The sequence below is a fragment of the Grampus griseus genome, assembly GCF_964374135.1.
Source record: "Grampus griseus genome assembly, chromosome: 20".
Lineage (NCBI taxonomy): Eukaryota > Metazoa > Chordata > Mammalia > Artiodactyla > Delphinidae > Grampus > Grampus griseus.
In genome coordinates, this window is record NC_139014.1 from 14455439 (window position 1) to 14473349 (window position 17911).

The 17911-nt window shown below is 56.9% G+C and overlaps 1 protein-coding gene across 4 annotated transcripts in view; it reads left to right on the forward strand.

Moving 5' to 3' along the window:
• Positions 1-17911, forward strand: part of SCN4A (sodium voltage-gated channel alpha subunit 4) — a 46296-nt gene that overhangs the window by 18477 nt on the left and 9908 nt on the right. For 3 of the 4 annotated variants that reach the window (XM_082678181.1, XM_082678182.1, XM_082678183.1), the window contains 10 exons: positions 209-300; positions 2230-2490; positions 3291-3354; positions 3607-3748; positions 4540-4740; positions 5376-5529; positions 7332-7570; positions 9366-9539; positions 10394-10750; positions 15893-16384. In XM_082678181.1, the coding sequence (XP_082534307.1) occupies positions 209-300; positions 2230-2490; positions 3291-3354; positions 3607-3748; positions 4540-4740; positions 5376-5529; positions 7332-7570; positions 9366-9539; positions 10394-10750; positions 15893-16384 (2176 nt within the window). Of the gene's footprint in view, positions 1-208; positions 301-1996; positions 2122-2229; positions 2491-3290; positions 3355-3606; positions 3749-4539; positions 4741-5375; positions 5530-7331; positions 7571-9365; positions 9540-10393; positions 10751-15892; positions 16385-17911 lie in introns of those variants that run through there. The other variant, XM_082678184.1, reaches the window with a different exon arrangement.

Consider the following 17911-nt stretch of genomic DNA (forward strand, 5'->3'; position numbering starts at 1 on the left):
CTCAGCAAAGCTGCTGCACTGTCTTCCCCACCTCTCGGGCCCCGACAGGAAACTTGCTGTGCCTGACCTGTCGCCCCGCAACTCCACGGTAACCCCAACTACAAGGATTCCTTGGGAATCCTCCTTCTGGGCCTGGAGAACCTGTGACTTCTGCCCTACCGCCCACCCCCGGCTCTGACACAGCCCTCGCCCCAACCTCCCCACCCAGGTACCTGACGGAGTTTGTGGACTTGGGCAACATCTCAGCCCTGAGAACCTTCCGGGTGCTGCGGGCCCTGAAAACCATCACAGTCATCCCAGGTACTGGGGAGGAGCAGGGACCCTCTGCCCAGGCCATCAGGCCTCCCCCTTCACCCAGGCCTGGAACCAGGCACTCAAGTTCTGTGACTCAGGGTCACAACCCTCCCAGGTGGTGTAGGACCCACACCAAAGCCTGGACACAGAGGGGCCCAGGTGGGAGGATGAGTTTTAAGAGGCAGCATAGCAAGGTGGTTAGAGCACAAATTCTGGAGCCAGACTGCCTGGGTTCAATTCCCACCTCCACCACTTCCTAACTTTGACCTTGGGTAAGTGGCTTCCCTGTCTGCCTCAATTTCCGTATCTGTGAAATGTGGATAATAACAGTACCGCTCATCCGGTTGCGGATGAGAATTCAAAGCCTTGATAGCAATAAGGTGCTTAGAACAATGCCTGACACAGGGTATGCGTATTCAATAAAATAAACAGACTGGGCAGAGCAGAGACCTCCACCTGAGAGAGGCACAGAGAATCAGTGATGGAAAGCCCCAGCCCTGTGGGTTCAATAATGAACACGCCACATACCCACTAAGCAATCAGGCCAGGGCAATTCCAAAGTAAAGCAGCAAGAAGCATGAAATAACTAGCATCTGGATCATCCGGACCCTCAAAAAAGCATGTGGAGAAACTGGAGAAGGTTCATTAAAGGAGAGAAAGATGATCTGAAAAGGCATGGAGAACAGACTCTGGGAGGAGGGGAAATTGTGAAGTCATAGTGCTAGAAAATACGTTAGTTCTCCTCTAGTCCAAAGCCCTCGTGAATTGCGGTTGAGGAAGGAGGGACCCCGGGAGGGAAGAGCTTACTGAAGGCCACACGGCACGTTGGCCCCTGAGTCAAGGCCACAATGCCTTCCCTCGGTGCCAGGCTTCCAGCATCCTCAGAGCTCAGGGGGCTTTTATAAGGAGGCTGCTGAGCATCTGTTTTCATACCAGGATAAGAAAAAGAAATAAAGTCACACTGAAGCAAGAGACACACTGATTAGGCCCAAGGAAGAAGTTATGGTTCTTCTATAAACGATGGAATCTGAGCCTGGAATTCCATACGATTTGGCTATGCCTTTGACCGTCCAGAGGAGTGGAATGCAATATTGCAAAGTCAGCCTAGAGCTTCTCAGAGTGAACCCTGCTGTTCCTTGGGTGTTAACAGGCACTAAAAGAGAAAGGGGGCTTCCCTGGTGACGCAGTGGTTGAGAATCCACCTGCCAATGCAGGGGACACAGGTTTGAGCCCTGGTCTGGGAAGATCCCACATGCCGCGGAGCAACTAAGCCCGTGCGCCACAACTACTGAGCCTGCGCGCCTAGAGCCCATGCTCCGCAACAAGAGAAGCCGCCGCCGTGAGAAGCCCGCAAGCCCGCGCGTAGCAACGAAGACCCAATGGAGCCAAAAATAAATAAATTTATTAAAGAAAAAAAAAGAGAGAGAGAAAGGGTTCTGTGTCAAATAAGGTGAAACGTGGCATTAAAGTTTTTGTTTCTGTAGGACTTTTCCGAGCCTTTGATAGGCTAATCTACACAAGGACCCTCCAAGAGGGCGCTCCAGAGCTCAGCCTGCCCCCAGCGTGATTGAACCCCTTCTGTTAAGGGCACAGCTTGCGAGATGAGCGTTCTAAGGAACACCCTTCAGGAGTGCTGACTTACGACATGTATTCAGCTCCACTGTGTGGCTGGGTGTCGCTCTCCGAGTTGGGGCAACACACTGTGAAGTCTTCGTAGTCCCTTGTCTAGTGGCTGAGATTCGGTGGCCATGCAAGGCTCCAGATGGAGGTTGTAACCAGAGAAGGATGGGGCTAATTTGGGAAGGCTTCGGGCAAGCAGTGCCCCAAGTAAGTCAGGGCTTGAAGGAGGTGGAGTAGGCAGAGGCTCGCAGGGACTGAGTGGGTGAGTTACCCCCTGCCCTGCCCAGCCCCAACTCTCACCCTCCCTGTGATCAGGGCTGAAGACCATCGTGGGAGCCCTGATCCAGTCGGTGAAAAAGCTGTCAGACGTGATGATACTCACCGTCTTCTGCCTGAGTGTCTTTGCCCTGGTGGGGCTGCAGCTCTTCATGGGAAACCTGCGGCAGAAGTGTGTGCGCTGGCCCCCGCCCTTCAATGGCACCAACACCACGTGGTACGGCAATGACACCTGGGACGGCCAGGAGAGCTGGGCCGGCAACTCTACCTTTGACTGGGATGCCTACATCAATGACGAAGGTAAGGACGGAGGGTCGGGAGGCCAGTGGGGTCTTTCCCAGCCCCGACGGCAGCCCCTTGTGAGACAAAGAGCATGGAGAAGACCTGAGTGTAAATCCGTCACTTGCCAGCTGGGGTAACCGCTGACAAGTCGCTTCATCTCCCCCTCCCTCAGAATCCTTACCTATAAGATGGAGACAACAATACCTTTCTCAAAGGGTTTGTGCGACAACAAATGCCAAATTGCTTTGAAAATCCTAAAACTTTGGCTATAAAAAGCAGCAGTGCATAGTCCCTAACCTACGTACCCCTTGCTCTCCATCACACCACATGCTCGCACCCTGGCAGGGCCACCACCAGGCCCCCGCATCCTGTTCACATACCCAGACTTCATAGCCTCACACGCACGAGGCAACATTCTCACAAAGCCACTATTACTTCACACTGTGCCTCCTGGCAGCTGAGAAAATGGTACCCCTTCTTCAACCTGGCATCCTGGATTCTAGCCGCATCCCGCCCCCTTCAGTTGAGGGTCCTGCACAGGCACATGGTAGCCCCATCCACACACATGCATGTCCCCCACCCCGTATCCCTCTGTGCCCCTGCGGCACCCCACACTAGGCACTGAGCTGACAGCAAAATGTATCTACCCAGAGACCTTGGAACTTGGAGCTGCCCTTAATGGAGAGGGAAGGGGCACCCAGACAGCATCCGTTTGGTGCGTGTGGTCCACACAGATGTGTCCACAGGTGCACGGTGGGTACTGTGCCCACAGTGTCCATGTGGTGACATGTTTCCTTTGTGGCCTCTGACTCCCAAAGGGAACTTCTATTTCCTGGAAGGCTCCAATGACGCCCTGCTCTGTGGGAACAGCAGCGATGCTGGGTGAGTGACATTGGTGGGGGGGTGGGGGGGTGGAGGGCAGATGTCCCAGGGTTGTCAGAAGATGGGGGATGATTAGGGATGAGAACCTGGGGTGGATGGAAACGTAAAGAAAATTCATGGACATGGGGGAACACTTTCCATTTTGGGGGGTGCAGACAAGACGGAAGGATAGTTTTCTCTTGGGATCCCCCCATCTATCTCCCGGCTGGAGCTCTCCTTTCTCCCTAAAGCCAGCCCCCATCCTATCCCCAGGCGCTGCCCTGAGGGTTACGAGTGCATCAAGGCCGGGCGGAACCCCAACTATGGCTACACCAGCTATGACACCTTCAGCTGGGCCTTCCTGGCTCTCTTCCGCCTCATGACACAGGACTATTGGGAGAACCTCTTCCAGCTGGTACAGCGGCCCCCGGCCCTGCCCCTCAGCCCCATGGCTACCTCCCTCCATCTCCACAGCCTCCTCCGGGCTTGGTGGGGCCCCTAACAAGTCTGTCCCCTCCGTGGTACCCCCTAAATGCCCCTACATACGGGTTCTCAGAGCCCTCTGACACTAGGTACCTGCCCAGATCTGAGCCTCAGCCCTTTCTTCCTTTTTCTCATTTGCCTTAAGAGCTGAGATCTGAGCCGGGCACAGACTCCCAGGCCTCACAGTAACCGGTAGGGCAGCTTGGACTCCAACTCTGCCCAGACACAATTATTTGCCTTCCACTGTTTGCAGGTGGGCAGGTTGGGTCTGGAGCAACAGTGCCTGCTGGTTCCTGGTGATGTTTCTAACATGATGATGTTAATAATAATATTTAGTAGTAATAATAATAATAGCTACTATTTGCTGAGCTCTTACTAGATGCCAGGCGCTATGGGAAAGCTAGGATTCAAGCTGATCCCAAAGCCCATGTTCCCCAATTTTTATCCTGGTTCTCTGATCGCAAGATGTCTGGCTGAGGTCCTCTGGGCTTTCTGAGCCAGGAGACCAGGAAGGTCTGGGTCCTGAGTATATATTTTGAAGCACCCCAGAATGTGGCTTAGCCTGCCAAGGGTGGCTATACCTTGCCTCGAAAGCCCTCAAACTGCCGGGCTCTGTGAAGGACCCTCTCTGTTTACCTATCTGGGCGATGGATGTACGGAGATGGGTGTGGGTGAAAGCAGGGGAGTGCCATGTGACGCTCTCTCTCCCTCCCCCACTCCCAGACCCTTCGGGCAGCCGGCAAGACCTACATGATCTTCTTCGTGGTCATCATTTTCCTGGGCTCCTTCTACCTCATCAACCTGATCCTGGCGGTGGTGGCCATGGCATACGCTGAGCAGAACGAGGCCACCTTGGCCGAGAATCAGGAGAAAGAAGAAGAGTTTCAGCAGATGCTGGAGAAATTCAAAAAGCAGCAGGAAGAGGTGGGGAAGGTCTGGACTCAGGGAGAGGAGGCCGAGGACCCAGGGATCTCCCTGCCCCTCAGCCTGGGTGCTCCTGGGCAGGCTGAGGGGGGTCGGGGGAGGCGTGGGGTAGGGCCTGCGAGGCAGAGGACGGGGAACAGAAGGCCCAGGCTGGAGCTTTGGTGGGGTGGGAGGCATGCAAGCAGTAGAAAGAGTATTTCTCAGCTCAGCGCCTCAGTTTCCCCATATATAACAAGGAATCTGGAGTAGTTAAACCTGACGTAGCCTTCCAGCTCCAATTCCTATGGTTTTATGATTCCTTATGGGCAGCGTACGGGTCCAGGCTGAGGGAGAGGTGGGTCCTGATGAGGCCCCGGGGAGCAGCTGTACATTTACCCATTGTCTCATGAAGTGCAGGGTCAGTCAAGGCTTCAGAGAGTGAAGGGTCTTCAGGATGTGTGTCCTCAGTCACTTTGGTTCCTACCCTGTCACCCCACCACCACCGAGGTTGCCGCCCCTGCCCACAGTAAGCTGGGTGCAGGCCAAAAAGAGGGGCCCCCAGCCTGAAAGACTCAGGAAGAAGCTCTGAGCGTCCATTAGTCCATCCCTATGGCTCAGCAATGGACTTTATGTCCATCACCCTTGCTGGTCCACAGGCCAAGGCCGCTCAGGCGCTGGAAGGTAGGGAGGCAGACGAGGACCCAGCCCACGGCAAAGACTGCAACGGCAGCCTGGACACATCGGCGGGGGAGAAGGGGCCCCCAAGACCCAGCTGCAGCGCAGACAGCGGCATCTCAGATGCTATGGAAGGTGAGTGCCTGGCATCCCCATACCCACCCTGCTCTGCCTGTCCTGCCCATCAGGCCACTTGGGCTCCCGGGGTGGGGGCCGGGAGGGCCTGGCTGGGCCCAGCTTCAGGACAGTAACTTAATATTGGCATCGAAGAAATGGCTGTGATAAATATAGTCCTGGCTTACCCTGGCCCAATTCTGGCTGCAAGGCCAGGCTGTGGCGGGAACTGGGGGCTTCCGGGAGGCCTTGGGGGCTGCCAAGGCAATGGGGAAGGACAGGATAATAATACGAACCAGGAAGGCCCAATGTTCCGGAAACTGGAGATCCTGTTCCTCAAATATCTTCTCGGTAAAAGTTAAACATCAAAGGTCCCTCTGCCCAGATAGAGTCACAGACTCCCCCAAATCCCTGTGCTGCCCCCCAGGCCTCAGTGGGACACTAGGATTAGGCAACGAGGAGAGGGTGGATAGACATACAGATGGACGGAGGGATGGATGGATGGATGGTTGGGTGGGTGGGCTGAAAGATTAATGAATGGGAAGAGGCATGGGTGTGTGGATGGATGAGAGGGAGGGAGGAGGAGGAAAGGGGGAAGCAAGGGAGGGAGATGCAAGGAAATCTGACATAGAAGGGAGCGGGCCCCTCCCCAGGTGTCTCGCCTTGGGCCAGGAAGGACTTGGAGGACTTTGCAAACCTCTAGAGGGCCCCATCCCAGCTGACCTTGTGTGACGGGCATCCAGGTGTCTATGTGCCCTGCCAGAGGATGCCCCAGGGAACGCTGGGCAGGGCTGGCCGAGGAGGTCACTCAACGCCGTCCTTGCTGGGACTGTGGTGGGAAGTTTGGGGCCTCAGACACAGTTTGGGGCACCTGCAGTAGCACCCGGGTTGGGGGTAGGGGTGTAGAATCTGCAGCCTGGTTTACTAATTCTTGGGTGGGGGTGCGGCTCAGCCGCCCCCAAACTCTGGGGTGTCCCAATCACGCACTCAAACCCAGGTGTCTATGGGGCTGCCCTGGGAGTCCTCTTTCCTCATCTATGACGTGGGGGCACTAATATACTTACCTCATCCATTTCCGGTGGTAATTAAATGAGAGCACGCCCAGGCTGAGAACCCCCATGGGCAGCAGAGGCCTGGAAGACCAGGAGGAGAAGCAGCGTCACCCATGGGCCTTATGGAGCCCCAGGGGTTTAGAGCTGGAGTGGCAAGAACAGGGGATGTTTCCAGAAAGCTACCCTGGTGGGAAAGGAAGGACTGGCTGGGGACAGTCTGGAGGGGCCGGCATACTGGCAGTGAGAGGGAGAGCCCTCGGGGGGAACCATGGTTTGCTCCTGAGTGGTGCTGGCCAGCAGCAGGTGGAACTGGGACCCAACCCCCTGCAGTGGCCTCCCGCCTCTCCCTGGGGGCCCTTGGGCCCCTCCCCAGCCGAGATCGCAGCCCTGGGCCATAGGCAGAGGATGGGAGTCACCCCATCGCGTTGGGGGGCGGGGAGCTCCAGGAAGGCGGAGCTGAAGTAGAACACTGAGAGAGAGGAACTAGGGGTAAGGCTGCTGAGGGTGTGGCTTTTTGAGGGTCAGCTAAGGGACAGCGTGTTGGGGGGCGGGGACTGAGGGGTGGGGCCATGTGGGCAGCGTCTAGAGGGATGGATCTTGAGGCTGACCCACTGAGAGGCGGGGCTTGGAGTAGGCCTCCCTGAGGGGGCGGGGCTTGAGGTGTGATGCTCCAGGGGGCGGAGCTTGGAAGGTGGCACCAAAGACCTCGGTGGAGGAAGGAGCACGTGAGGGGGGATCCTCATCAGGTATCGGTTTCCACCCTATTCCCAGAGCTGGAAGAGGCCCACCAGAAGTGCCCACCATGGTGGTACAAGTGTTCCCAGAAAGTGCTCATATGGAACTGCTGCACCCCGTGGATGAAGTTCAAGAACATCGTCCACTTGATCGTCATGGACCCCTTCGTGGACCTGGGCATCACCATCTGCATTGTGCTCAACACCCTCTTCATGGCCATGGAGCATTACCCCATGACGGAGCAATTTGACAGAGTGCTCAACGTGGGCAACCTGGTAGGGAGCGGACGAGGGAGAGGCTGTCCTTCCTGTGCAGGACAGGAGAGGGGCCACAGGGCCCGACGGGCTGTGTGGAAATATGGGTCGCGATTAGGGGGCATAAGGGGACAGGCTGGGGTTATTTTCCCAGCATATGGGTATATGGGGGCATGAGTTGACGTACCAGGGATGTGCATGGGGTGACCCATGGGACGTGGAATTTGGGTTTTAGGGTACTTGGGGGCAGATAGAATAGGGATGAGGTGCTTGACCTCTTATGATCAGGATTTCAGGGGCTTTGGGGTCCAGGCCATGCCCTGGAGGCAGAGATGGGGGAGTGAGAGCATAGAGGTATGGGGGTGGCTGGATGGCAAGTCTCTCCACTTTCAGAGGTTGTTGTGGGCCTAAGAGGGACAAAGGGACCTGGAAGTGGGGGCATAGAGCCATGGGCACCCAGGCTCAAGAGGCCCCCGCTCACCCTGGAGGCCCCAGGGCATAGGCCCCCAGCCCCGAGCCCCCCTGCCCGCTGCCATTTCTCTGGCCTGGCCGGGCCAGCTCCCCCTCCAGCCCTTTCTGCTCTGCTATTGTTGACACACACTGATCCGCCTGCTTATCCCTGCCCATTAGAAGCATTATCACCTCGTTGCCAGCCCCTGTGGAGCCTGACAAAGGGAAAAAGCTGCCTCCTCCTCCAGTCCAGCCCCACCCTTCCCAATTGCCTTTGCAATCTTTCCAGGATGGCGAATGGGCGAGATGCTCCCCCTCTCCTGAGGCGTGGGGAGCCCAGGAAGAGTCAGATTTGGGGCCTGGGGCAGGACGAGGACTGGGTGGGCGGCACAGGAATCAGACCCTGGACTCCCCAGCCCGCGAGGCAGGCACGTCCACCCCACGGAGATACCCGAGGTGGCCATGGCCAGGCCGGGCTGGAGGAGCAAGGGTGTGCTCTGGACCCGCGGTGCAGCTGCTGGGGTGTGTGTGATGGGCCCGGCCCGCCGCCTGCCCACCCCCTGCCCACACTCTGCTGCTGTCTGGGCACCTGCTACGGGCAGGGACAGCTCCTGGGCGGGGCTCAGCATGTGCCCGGGCAGGCTGTGGGCCCGGGGCAGCTGGTGCCCGGCAGGAGGGGGACTGTGCCCAGGGAGCTTTTAGAGGTTCTGCAGCTCTCAGACAAGTCCAGGGCTCTGGGGGCTCAGCTCTGGCTTCTCACTGATCCTCTGCTTCATCCTCTTTGGGGCCCTGCCTTAGACTTCCAAAGCCACCAAGATTTTCTGGGTCCTGGGACCCCAGCCAACCAGGGTAGAGAGGCTGTAGGGTGTAGGGACAGGAGACTGGACTAAGCCCCCCAAGACCTGGCTTGAGGCATGCTTCTAGGTGGGCGGTGTGACCGACAGCTTGCTGCTGGCCTCTCTGAGCCTCAGTTTCTCATTTCTGGGATGAGCGCGAGCATTCCTCCCAACCTCACAGAGGCTGGGATACCCATAAGGTCACAATGTGAACGACAGCACGCTCTATGAGTGCTGAATATTATTATGATTGGGCTGAGGCCCCAGGAAGTCACGTGACAGGCCAACAGTCACAAGGCCAGGAATGGACGGGCCCCGGCGTCTGAGTGGTTCCCACTCTACCCTGTGGCATGGTCGTTCCGCTCCTCACTCACTCACATACGCACATCTGTGGGCCGTGGGTACCACTGCTTGCGCCCCCAGGGCTCTGTCACCCTCCCCTCGAGCCCTGGAGGCGGGAGTGGGGTTGGGGACTCCCGAGGTCCTGTGCCCCTGAGGCTCTATGACGGGGGCTGCACCCCACCCTGCAGGTCTTCACGGGCATCTTCACAGCAGAGATGGTGCTGAAGCTAATCGCCATGGACCCCTACGAGTACTTCCAGCAGGGCTGGAACGTCTTCGACAGCATCATCGTCACCCTCAGCCTGGTGGAACTGGGCCTGGCCAATGTGCAGGGGCTGTCGGTGCTCCGCTCCTTCCGTCTGGTGCGTGAGGCCCCCGGGCTGGGGAAGGGTGTGGTGAGGATGCCTGGGGGAAAGGAGGAGAAGCCTCCAAGAAGCCAGAGGGCTGGAAGTAAAGCCCCCTCTGCCCTTTGGTCACCACGCTGCCTCTTAGAACCGTTCTTACTGGAAAAAAGGAGAAAGGTGCCCTCCCCCTTATCGCACAGAGCTGCTGGGGGACCAAAATGACAGCCCAGGAGCTGACATTTGGGCTTGACTCCTAAGTGACGTTGGGTGGCAGTGGGGTGGGGACTTCGACCCATATTGCAGAGCTGGAAGCTGAGGCTCCGGAAGTGCATCAGTAGTGGAATTGGGACTCCGACTTAGCATCCTTTCCACTACCCCCTAGGGACCTCTCATGCATCCACAGAAGTATAGAGGAGGTGAGCTACACCTCTGTGTACCTTTCACCCGGCTCCAACAGCTGTCAACATTCTACAGTTCTTGTTTTATCTGTCCCCCCAATTTTTCTGTGGGGAACATCTTAAAGCAAATCCCGAGATTTCATTTCACTTGCAAATACTTCAGCCTGTATATTTAAGAGATAAGGACTCTTTCTTTTGATCACTCAAAGAGGATGAGGTGGTAGGATGTGAGCATTCCCATTTCATAGAGAGGTAAACTGAGGCCTTGCATCCCTCAGTGGGTGGGAGTTGAGCTGTTCATTCTGGGAATTCCCTGGTGGTCCAGTGGTTAGGACTCTACGCTCTCGCTGCGGAGGGCCTGGGTTCAATCCCTGGTCAGGGAACCGCTCTTTCTCCTCTAAGGATGAGGCTCTCTTGGGGCTGGGCCAGGGGTCCCCGGGCCTCACCGGCCCCTGCCCTCCCCCTGCCCGGCAGCTGCGGGTCTTCAAGCTGGCCAAGTCGTGGCCAACACTGAACATGCTCATCAAGATCATCGGCAACTCGGTGGGGGCGCTGGGCAACCTGACGCTGGTGCTGGCCATCATCGTGTTCATCTTCGCCGTGGTGGGCATGCAGCTGTTCGGCAAGAGCTACAAGGAGTGCGTGTGCAAGATCGCCGCGGACTGCAACCTGCCCCGCTGGCACATGCACGACTTCTTCCACTCCTTCCTCATCGTCTTCCGCATCCTGTGCGGGGAGTGGATCGAGACCATGTGGGACTGCATGGAGGTGGCCGGCCAGGCCATGTGCCTCACCGTCTTCCTCATGGTCATGGTCATCGGCAACCTGGTGGTGAGTAAGGTCGGCTGGGTGGCTCCCCCACCCTCGCCCAGGACATCCAAGTGTCCAACGTGTGTCCATGCCTTTACTTCCTTTAAATCAGGCTGTCGCTGAAGGGCCCTTTTCCCATGAGGTTACGCTGTGTGACACCGCCGATGCTTGTTTTCTACCTAACCCCAGCCCCCAAATGGCAGTTTTGTATGGTTTAACTCAGTGGCTCTCAAATTTTAACCTGCTTAGGAATCACCTGGGAGTTTCTCAAAACCTAGATTCCAGGCCCCATGCCCCAGAGTCAGGTGCAGCAGCTCTGAGCCGTGGCCCAGGAACCGGCATTTCTAATGAGCTCTGGGTGATGTCACTGCCTCTGGTACAGGGACCACACTGCGAGTAGTACTGTTGAGACCTAGTGTTTTGGGTAAAGTAACATGATAACTGGAGTCAGACTGACCCATGTTGCAGTCCCGGCTCCTCTGCTGTCTATGTGACCTTGAACGAACCACTGCTCTCTGGTTGGCTGAGTTCTCTAACTTCACGTGGAAGAAAAATGGTAGGCCCCTCAGGGGGTGGCCGGGAGGATTGACTGTGACCGCAGAAGGCACAGTGTGGGGTTGGTACCAGGAACTCCTGGCCCTTTTGTCCTCCTACCCTCTCACCCTCTGTCCCCAGGAACTAGGCCATGGGCACTGGGAGGATCTGGAGGTGGCATGGGCTGCACCCATCCTGCCACTTTCTGTATGCGGGGCTGGTGCAGGGAAGGAGGTGCAGGGGCCCATGAGAAACGGGGTGTGAGGCCATGGCCCAGCTAACCAGAATTTCTGTGGCTGGGGCCGGGGGAGACATCTCCCCTCACCCTGCCGACTCTGCTCCTCCCCTTCTTGGGGTGGGGTCACTCCTGCGAGGAGAGCTGTGCCCAGCTGCCCCCTGTGGTGGCCAACGCTGCCCCGGGCAACAGGGGGTGGGAAGACACACGTCCCCATGTTCCGCAAAGGCCTGTGGAATCCTTGAGCTGCTGGGTCAGCGCTTCTCAGATACGGCTCCGGCTGGGGGCAGGGACGGACTGGCGGTGGGGGATGTCACCTTGACTGAGGAGGGGACCGTGGGAGGGGGTCCCAAGCCCCCAGGGACAGCCAGACAGCAGAACCCAGGCTGGTGGCTCCTGGGAGGGGGGTCTTAGGGAGTGGGGAGAGTGAGGGAAGATGGAGAGTGAGGGCAGATGTCCCAGCAGAACTTTGGGGCAGGATTCGGGATGGGTGCGTGGGAGCAGGCTCTCAGTAGAAGTTTGTAAGGGCAAGTTTAAGGGCCTGGAGGTGACTAAAAGGGTCTGCAGGGGGTTTCTGTCTGTGTGTGTGTAAACTCAAAAACATTTCAGGCCCCTACTTTGCCACCTGATGACTGGGAAACCTTGAGCAAGTTATTTCTCTCTGGCCTCAGTTTTTCTCATCTGGAAAATGGGGATGATGGGAGTGGTGACCTACTCCACTGGGTGGTCGTAAGGATTACATGACACATTTCAAGTGCTTAGCAGCAAAGCACTTGGCCCAAGAGGCCAGGGGAGTCCGAATGTTACAGGCGTCGGGGGAGCAGTGGCGGACACAGTACCTATCACCAACCAGCATCACACTCCTGGTGTTGGGCTCTGCCACGTGCCGGTTCCTGTGCCAGGGGCTTTACGTGTATTATCCCTAATGCTCTTGACGACCCTGCACGGCAGGTAATGTTGGCTCTGTGCATCCAGGAGGCACAGCCCAGAACCACACAGCTAGTGCGAAACGGAGCCTGGACTAGAACCTGGGTCTGTGTAACTCCAATAGCAATAGCGTCAATACCAGCAGCAATGGTACCAATGATGAGGTTAGCATCAGCAGTGCCAGCGATGACAGCTTGACGTCTACTCATGGTTATTCAGCATTCTGAGCACTTTCCTGGTATTGATCTCTTAATGCTCACCACCCCCTATGAGGGCCGTGCTGTTTTATCGAGCAAAGTCTCAGGGAGGTTGATTAGTAACTTGTGCAGGATTTGAACCCAAGCAGTCTTGCCCCAGAGTCTGGAACCACTGCACTGCACTGCCTCTGTGTGTGTGCCACCCGCACCCTCCCGTCACACACACATGCACACGCGTGCACACACACACAGACACACACACCTACCCACCCTGATGCCCTTCTCCGGCCCAGCTCTGTGGCTCTCCCACTTTGCTCAGAGGAAGCGGAGTGACCAAGGGGGGCGGCACTGGCAGCTCCTTGGGCACTGTCCCTGCCCACCACCCTCCCAGGCCTCATGGAAACAAGTGTCTGCCACAGGGCACCGGAGCACCCCACCAGGGTGTGTGGGGACCCAGGTCCCCTGCGTCCATGGCACCTCAGGGCTACTGTGAAGAAGAGGAAATGACCAGGGCATGGGGAACCCACCCCTCAGAGCCCCCCAGGGGAACTTGCTGTCAGTCCCCCTTCCCTCCAACCCACCCCCCATGCCTGGCCCGAGGCAGCTATTTCTGTCCCAGGCTGGAGCCGTGTGCAAACCCTGCTGACCCAGAGAGCAGCTAATTCCCATCTCAGATGTGTTTCTGGCAACTGGACACCTCCCGCCAAAGAGGGAAAGAAAAACCAGTAAATTTTGGTGGGGGGCAAAGGCAGAAAAGTAGCTAGAAGGCACGGCAGTGGAGACAAATACCCCCAGCACATTCTCCCAGAGAGAAGATATACAATATACTATATATATATATATATATATATTTTTTTTAAGACCACATTTTAAAAAATTTTTTATTTATTTTTATTTTTGGCTGCGTTGGGTCTTGGTTGCTATGTGCAGGCTTTTTCTGGTTGCGGCGAGCGGGAGCTACTCTTCATTGCGGTGCATGGGCTTCTCACTGCAGTGACTTCTCTTGTTGTGGAGCACGGGCTCTAGGCGCGTGGGCTTTGGTAGTTGTGGCTCGTGGGCTCAGTAGTTGTGGCGCATGGGCTTAGTTGTTCCTCGGCATGTGGGATCTTCCCAGGCCAGGGCTCGAAACCGTGTCCCCTGCATTGACAGGCAGATTCTTAACCACTGTGCCACCAGGGATGTCTCTCTCCCTCTCTCTCTCTCTCTCTCTCTCTCTCTCTCTCTCTATATATATATATATATATATATATTTTTTTTTTTATTTATTTATTTATGTATTTATTTTTTTGTGGTACGCGGGCATCTCACAGCTGTGGCCTCTCCTGTTGCGGAGCACAGGCTCCAGACGCGCAGGCCCAGCAGCCACGGCCCACGGGCCCAGCCGCTCTGCGGCATGTGGGATGTTCCCGGACCGGGGCACGAACCCGCACCCCTGCATCGGCAGGTGGACTCCCAACCACTGCGCCACCAGGGAAGCCCCTATATTTTAAAGATATTATGTCAACATGACAGTTAAGACAATGACAAAAAGACTTTGGAGGACACTGGTGAAGGCCAGACAGTGAGATGCATGGAGAAGATGGCCAAGGGTGGGAGATTCACATTACAGTCCTCCCTTGGTATCTCAGGGGATCGGTTCCAGGACACCCTGCAGATTCCAAAGTCTGAGGATACTCAAGTTCTGTAGAAAATGGCGTAGTACAGTCGGCCCTACTTCCTCATGTCCACTCATACAGCCCCACCCTGAGACCCCCAGAGTAATACCTGCCTCTGGTTGACAGGAGACAGGACCCCCACCCCAGCCAGACTGTACCTTCCTCCTCACTGCCCTGGGGTGGGAGTAAGCTGGTGGAAGTCAGGGCCACTGCATTGTGTAGCCTCTGGGGTATCCATTCACACTGTAGTCCAAATAAATGATGTCCTCTAAAGTTGTACAAGGATTGGAAACCGGGGTTCTAGTTCTGACTGTGCTGTTTGTCCTCAGGCAAGTCACTCCACCTCTCTGGGACTCAGTTTCCTCAGTCATAAAGTGCTGAGCTGGCCTCAGAGTTAATCACACTCCTCCTTGTACCTTGTAGAGTCTTCTATTATCACACACATAACAGCCAACAAGTTCTGAGTGCCTACTGTGTGCTCTACTTGTATTGACCTTTTAATCCTCACAACAATGTGAGGAGGTAGGTATTGGAACCATCGCCATTGTACAGATGAGGAAACTGAGGCACAGAGCAGTGATAGGACTTGCCTCAGGACACACGGCTAGTAAACTGGGGTTCAAAGCCAAGCAGCGTGGTTTCAAAACCTGTGCACCCCAGTCTCTGCTTTGTGCATACCCACTGCATTGTATTTGTCTGATCAAATGTCTGTCTCTAGGCGGAGGGCAAACAGACCACTTGCTTCTACACACAGTGGGAGGGGCTCAGTAAATGTCTGTCCACTGGAAAATAAAGTTGACGCGGGTAGACCAGTAGCCTCTGAAGTCCCTTTCAGTGGGGCTAAGAGAAGAGAACCAGGTGGAGCAGGGAACCCCAAAGGAAGAAAAGGCAGTGAACAGTGGTAGGTGAGACGCCCCTTCTACAGCAACAGGGGACATGCATCTGGGTATCGGGAGCACAGGGTCTATTAAAAGTCCCATTTAGGGCTTCCCTGGTGGCGCAGTGGTTGAGAGTCTGCCTGCTGATGCAGGGGACACAGGTTCGTGCCCTGGTCCAGGAAGATCCCACATGCCGCGGAGTGGCTGGGCCCGTGAGCCATGGCCGCTGAGCCTGCGTGTCCGGAGCCTGTGCTCCGCAGCGGGAGAGGCCACAGCAGTGAGAGGCCCGCGTACCGCAAAAAAAAAAAAAAAAAAATAGTCCCACTTACCAGACAAGAGAAGAAGGCTCAAAAGATTCAGCCTACCAAGAAGTCCTGGAAGCTTGGAGACAGGAGTCCTGTTTTTTGTTCCACATCCCCTGGCAGTGGAGGTGGAGGACAGAGTCATAGAAAGAGTCCCTGTCACTCAGTGGGCCTCCCCGAACCCTGCCTCTGCCTTGGTCAGCAGAGTCCTATGATGTGCGTAAGACTCAGTTTCCCTATCTGTAAAGTGGGTGTGACAGTAGCACTCCTCACCTTCACAAGAAGTTGTGAGGGTTCCGTAAGGTGACGTCCTCTTAACAGCCCACCATGAGGTGGGTCTGATCAGGAGACCCGAGGCCCCTCGTGCTGGCTGAAGGTGGCACCCTCAGGGGCCTAGAGGCTGAGCTCAGGCTCCCCCCAACCCCTGCTTCCCAGGTCCTGAACCTCTTCTTGGCCCTGCTGCTCAGCTCCTTCAGCGCCGACAGCCTGGCGGCCTCGGACGAGGATGGCGAGATGAACAACCTGCAGATCGCCGTCACGCGCATCAAGTGGGGTGTCGGCTTCGCCAAAGCCTTCCTCGTGGGGCTGCTGCATGGCAAGATCCTGAGCCCCAAGGTTATCATGCTCAGCCTCGGGGGGACTGGGGAGGCTGGCGAGGCCGGCGAGGCTGGGGAAAGTGTCTCAGAAGACGAGAAGAAGGAGCTACCGCCCGAGGAGGATGAAAACAAGGACCTCAAGAAGGACAATCATATCCTGAACCACATGGGCCTGGCTGATGGCCCTCCCCCCAGCATTGAGCTGGACCACCTCAACTTCATCAACAACCCCTACCTGACCATCCACGTGCCCATCGCCTCCGAGGAGTCTGACCTGGAGATGCCCACAGAGGAGGAAACGGACACCTTCTCAGAGCCTGAGGATGGCAAGGTGAGCCTGTCGCAGAGCCTGGATCGAGGGATCGGGAGTCAGGCAGACATGACTCTACATTTTTGTGTGACCTTGAACATGGCACAAATCCTCTCCAAGCCTCAGTTTCTCCATCTATAAAATGGGGTAATGGTACCTACCCTGTGGCATTACTGTGAGCATTAGATGAGATGCTGTGTGCAAAGCACAGTCAGCTCTCTGTGAACGGTGGCTGTTATTACTATTAATACAATTATTATGGCATGCCCTGCCTGTCCTAATACCCTAGGCCATTCCCTTCACCCCTGCCCCACAACTCCACCTGGGTCCCCTCTCCCCAGCAGGTGGCGCTCTGAGACAGCATGTTCTCACCTGAGGCACCCTAGCTCCAGGGCCGGAATCCCAGAGGCCTCTCTTAAACCCCCTCTGGGTTTGAAGCTCCTGCCAAGTCCTTGCCATTATCATCTGTTTCTGTTTAGACCCCACCTGGAGGGCTGGTCCCAACCTCCGAGTGTGGGCCAAAGTGCCAGGTCTGGGCTGAGGAGAGGGGTCAGGGGCCCAGTAGGGTTGGGTTCAAGGGGAACAGAGAGCCGGGAGCTGGAGCCGCTACCCCCCTCCCCCATGCAGGGGGCCTGCTGCTGGGTTGAGGTTCCCCTCCCCTGCGAGGGTGGGGGAGGCCCTGGTGGTCGCCCCCAGAAGCTCAGGCTGAGCCTCCTCGCCCACCCTGCAGCTCGGGCGGGGCCCCCTGCCCGTCCCAACCCTATCGGCGAGGGCCCCGCTGGCACCAGAGCCTGAGTAAACTTTGCCCTGGAAGCTCTTGACTCCTTGTTTCCCCCGAATACGTGGCACACTGACTTACCAGGGGCCGAGCGCCTGCCAAGCTATAAATACCCGGGGAAACGTGGCAGTAACTTCGCTCTGAGGAGAGCGGGTGGAGGAGGGCTGGACAGCATCCGGGGCCAAGGCTCCGGGGACTCTCACGGGGAAACAAGTACGGCTCCCGGGGGGCTGTGGGAGTGGGGGTGCACGGGCAGGGCATGTGGCTCATCGGGTGCCGTGCCCAACCTAACGCCCGGTGCCTCGGTTTCCCTTTCTGTCGTCTGGGCACAAGGCCCTCCCTGGTTTTCTGGCCACTGTCCTGACAGCCGCCCCCTGCCCCTCCAGGCTACCCTGTTCAGGGGCCTCCCCCCCAGCCATGAAGGGGACCCCTTGAGGGGTGGAGACTGGGGGCAGGAGGCCGGCCTAGGTGCAGCACCGGGAGGAGGTGGGAGAGGCCTGGCCAGGCTGGAGCACCAGCCGTCCCACCCAACCCACTCCCAGTTAGGTTCCCTTGGCCCCAGGCTGGAGCTTCGGCTGCAGAAAAATTTCCATCCTTTTTGGATTTCTCAGCCAAACCGACCCTGAGGATAGGAAGGCTCGGACTTTGCTCCATGCTCATCCCCTTCCTTCCCCAGGCCTCATCCCTGTCCCACTCCAAGGGCAGGACCAAGGCCTGTGGTTCTTCTGCCTAGGCCCCAGGGCTGAATGAATGAAGGAATGAATGAGTCT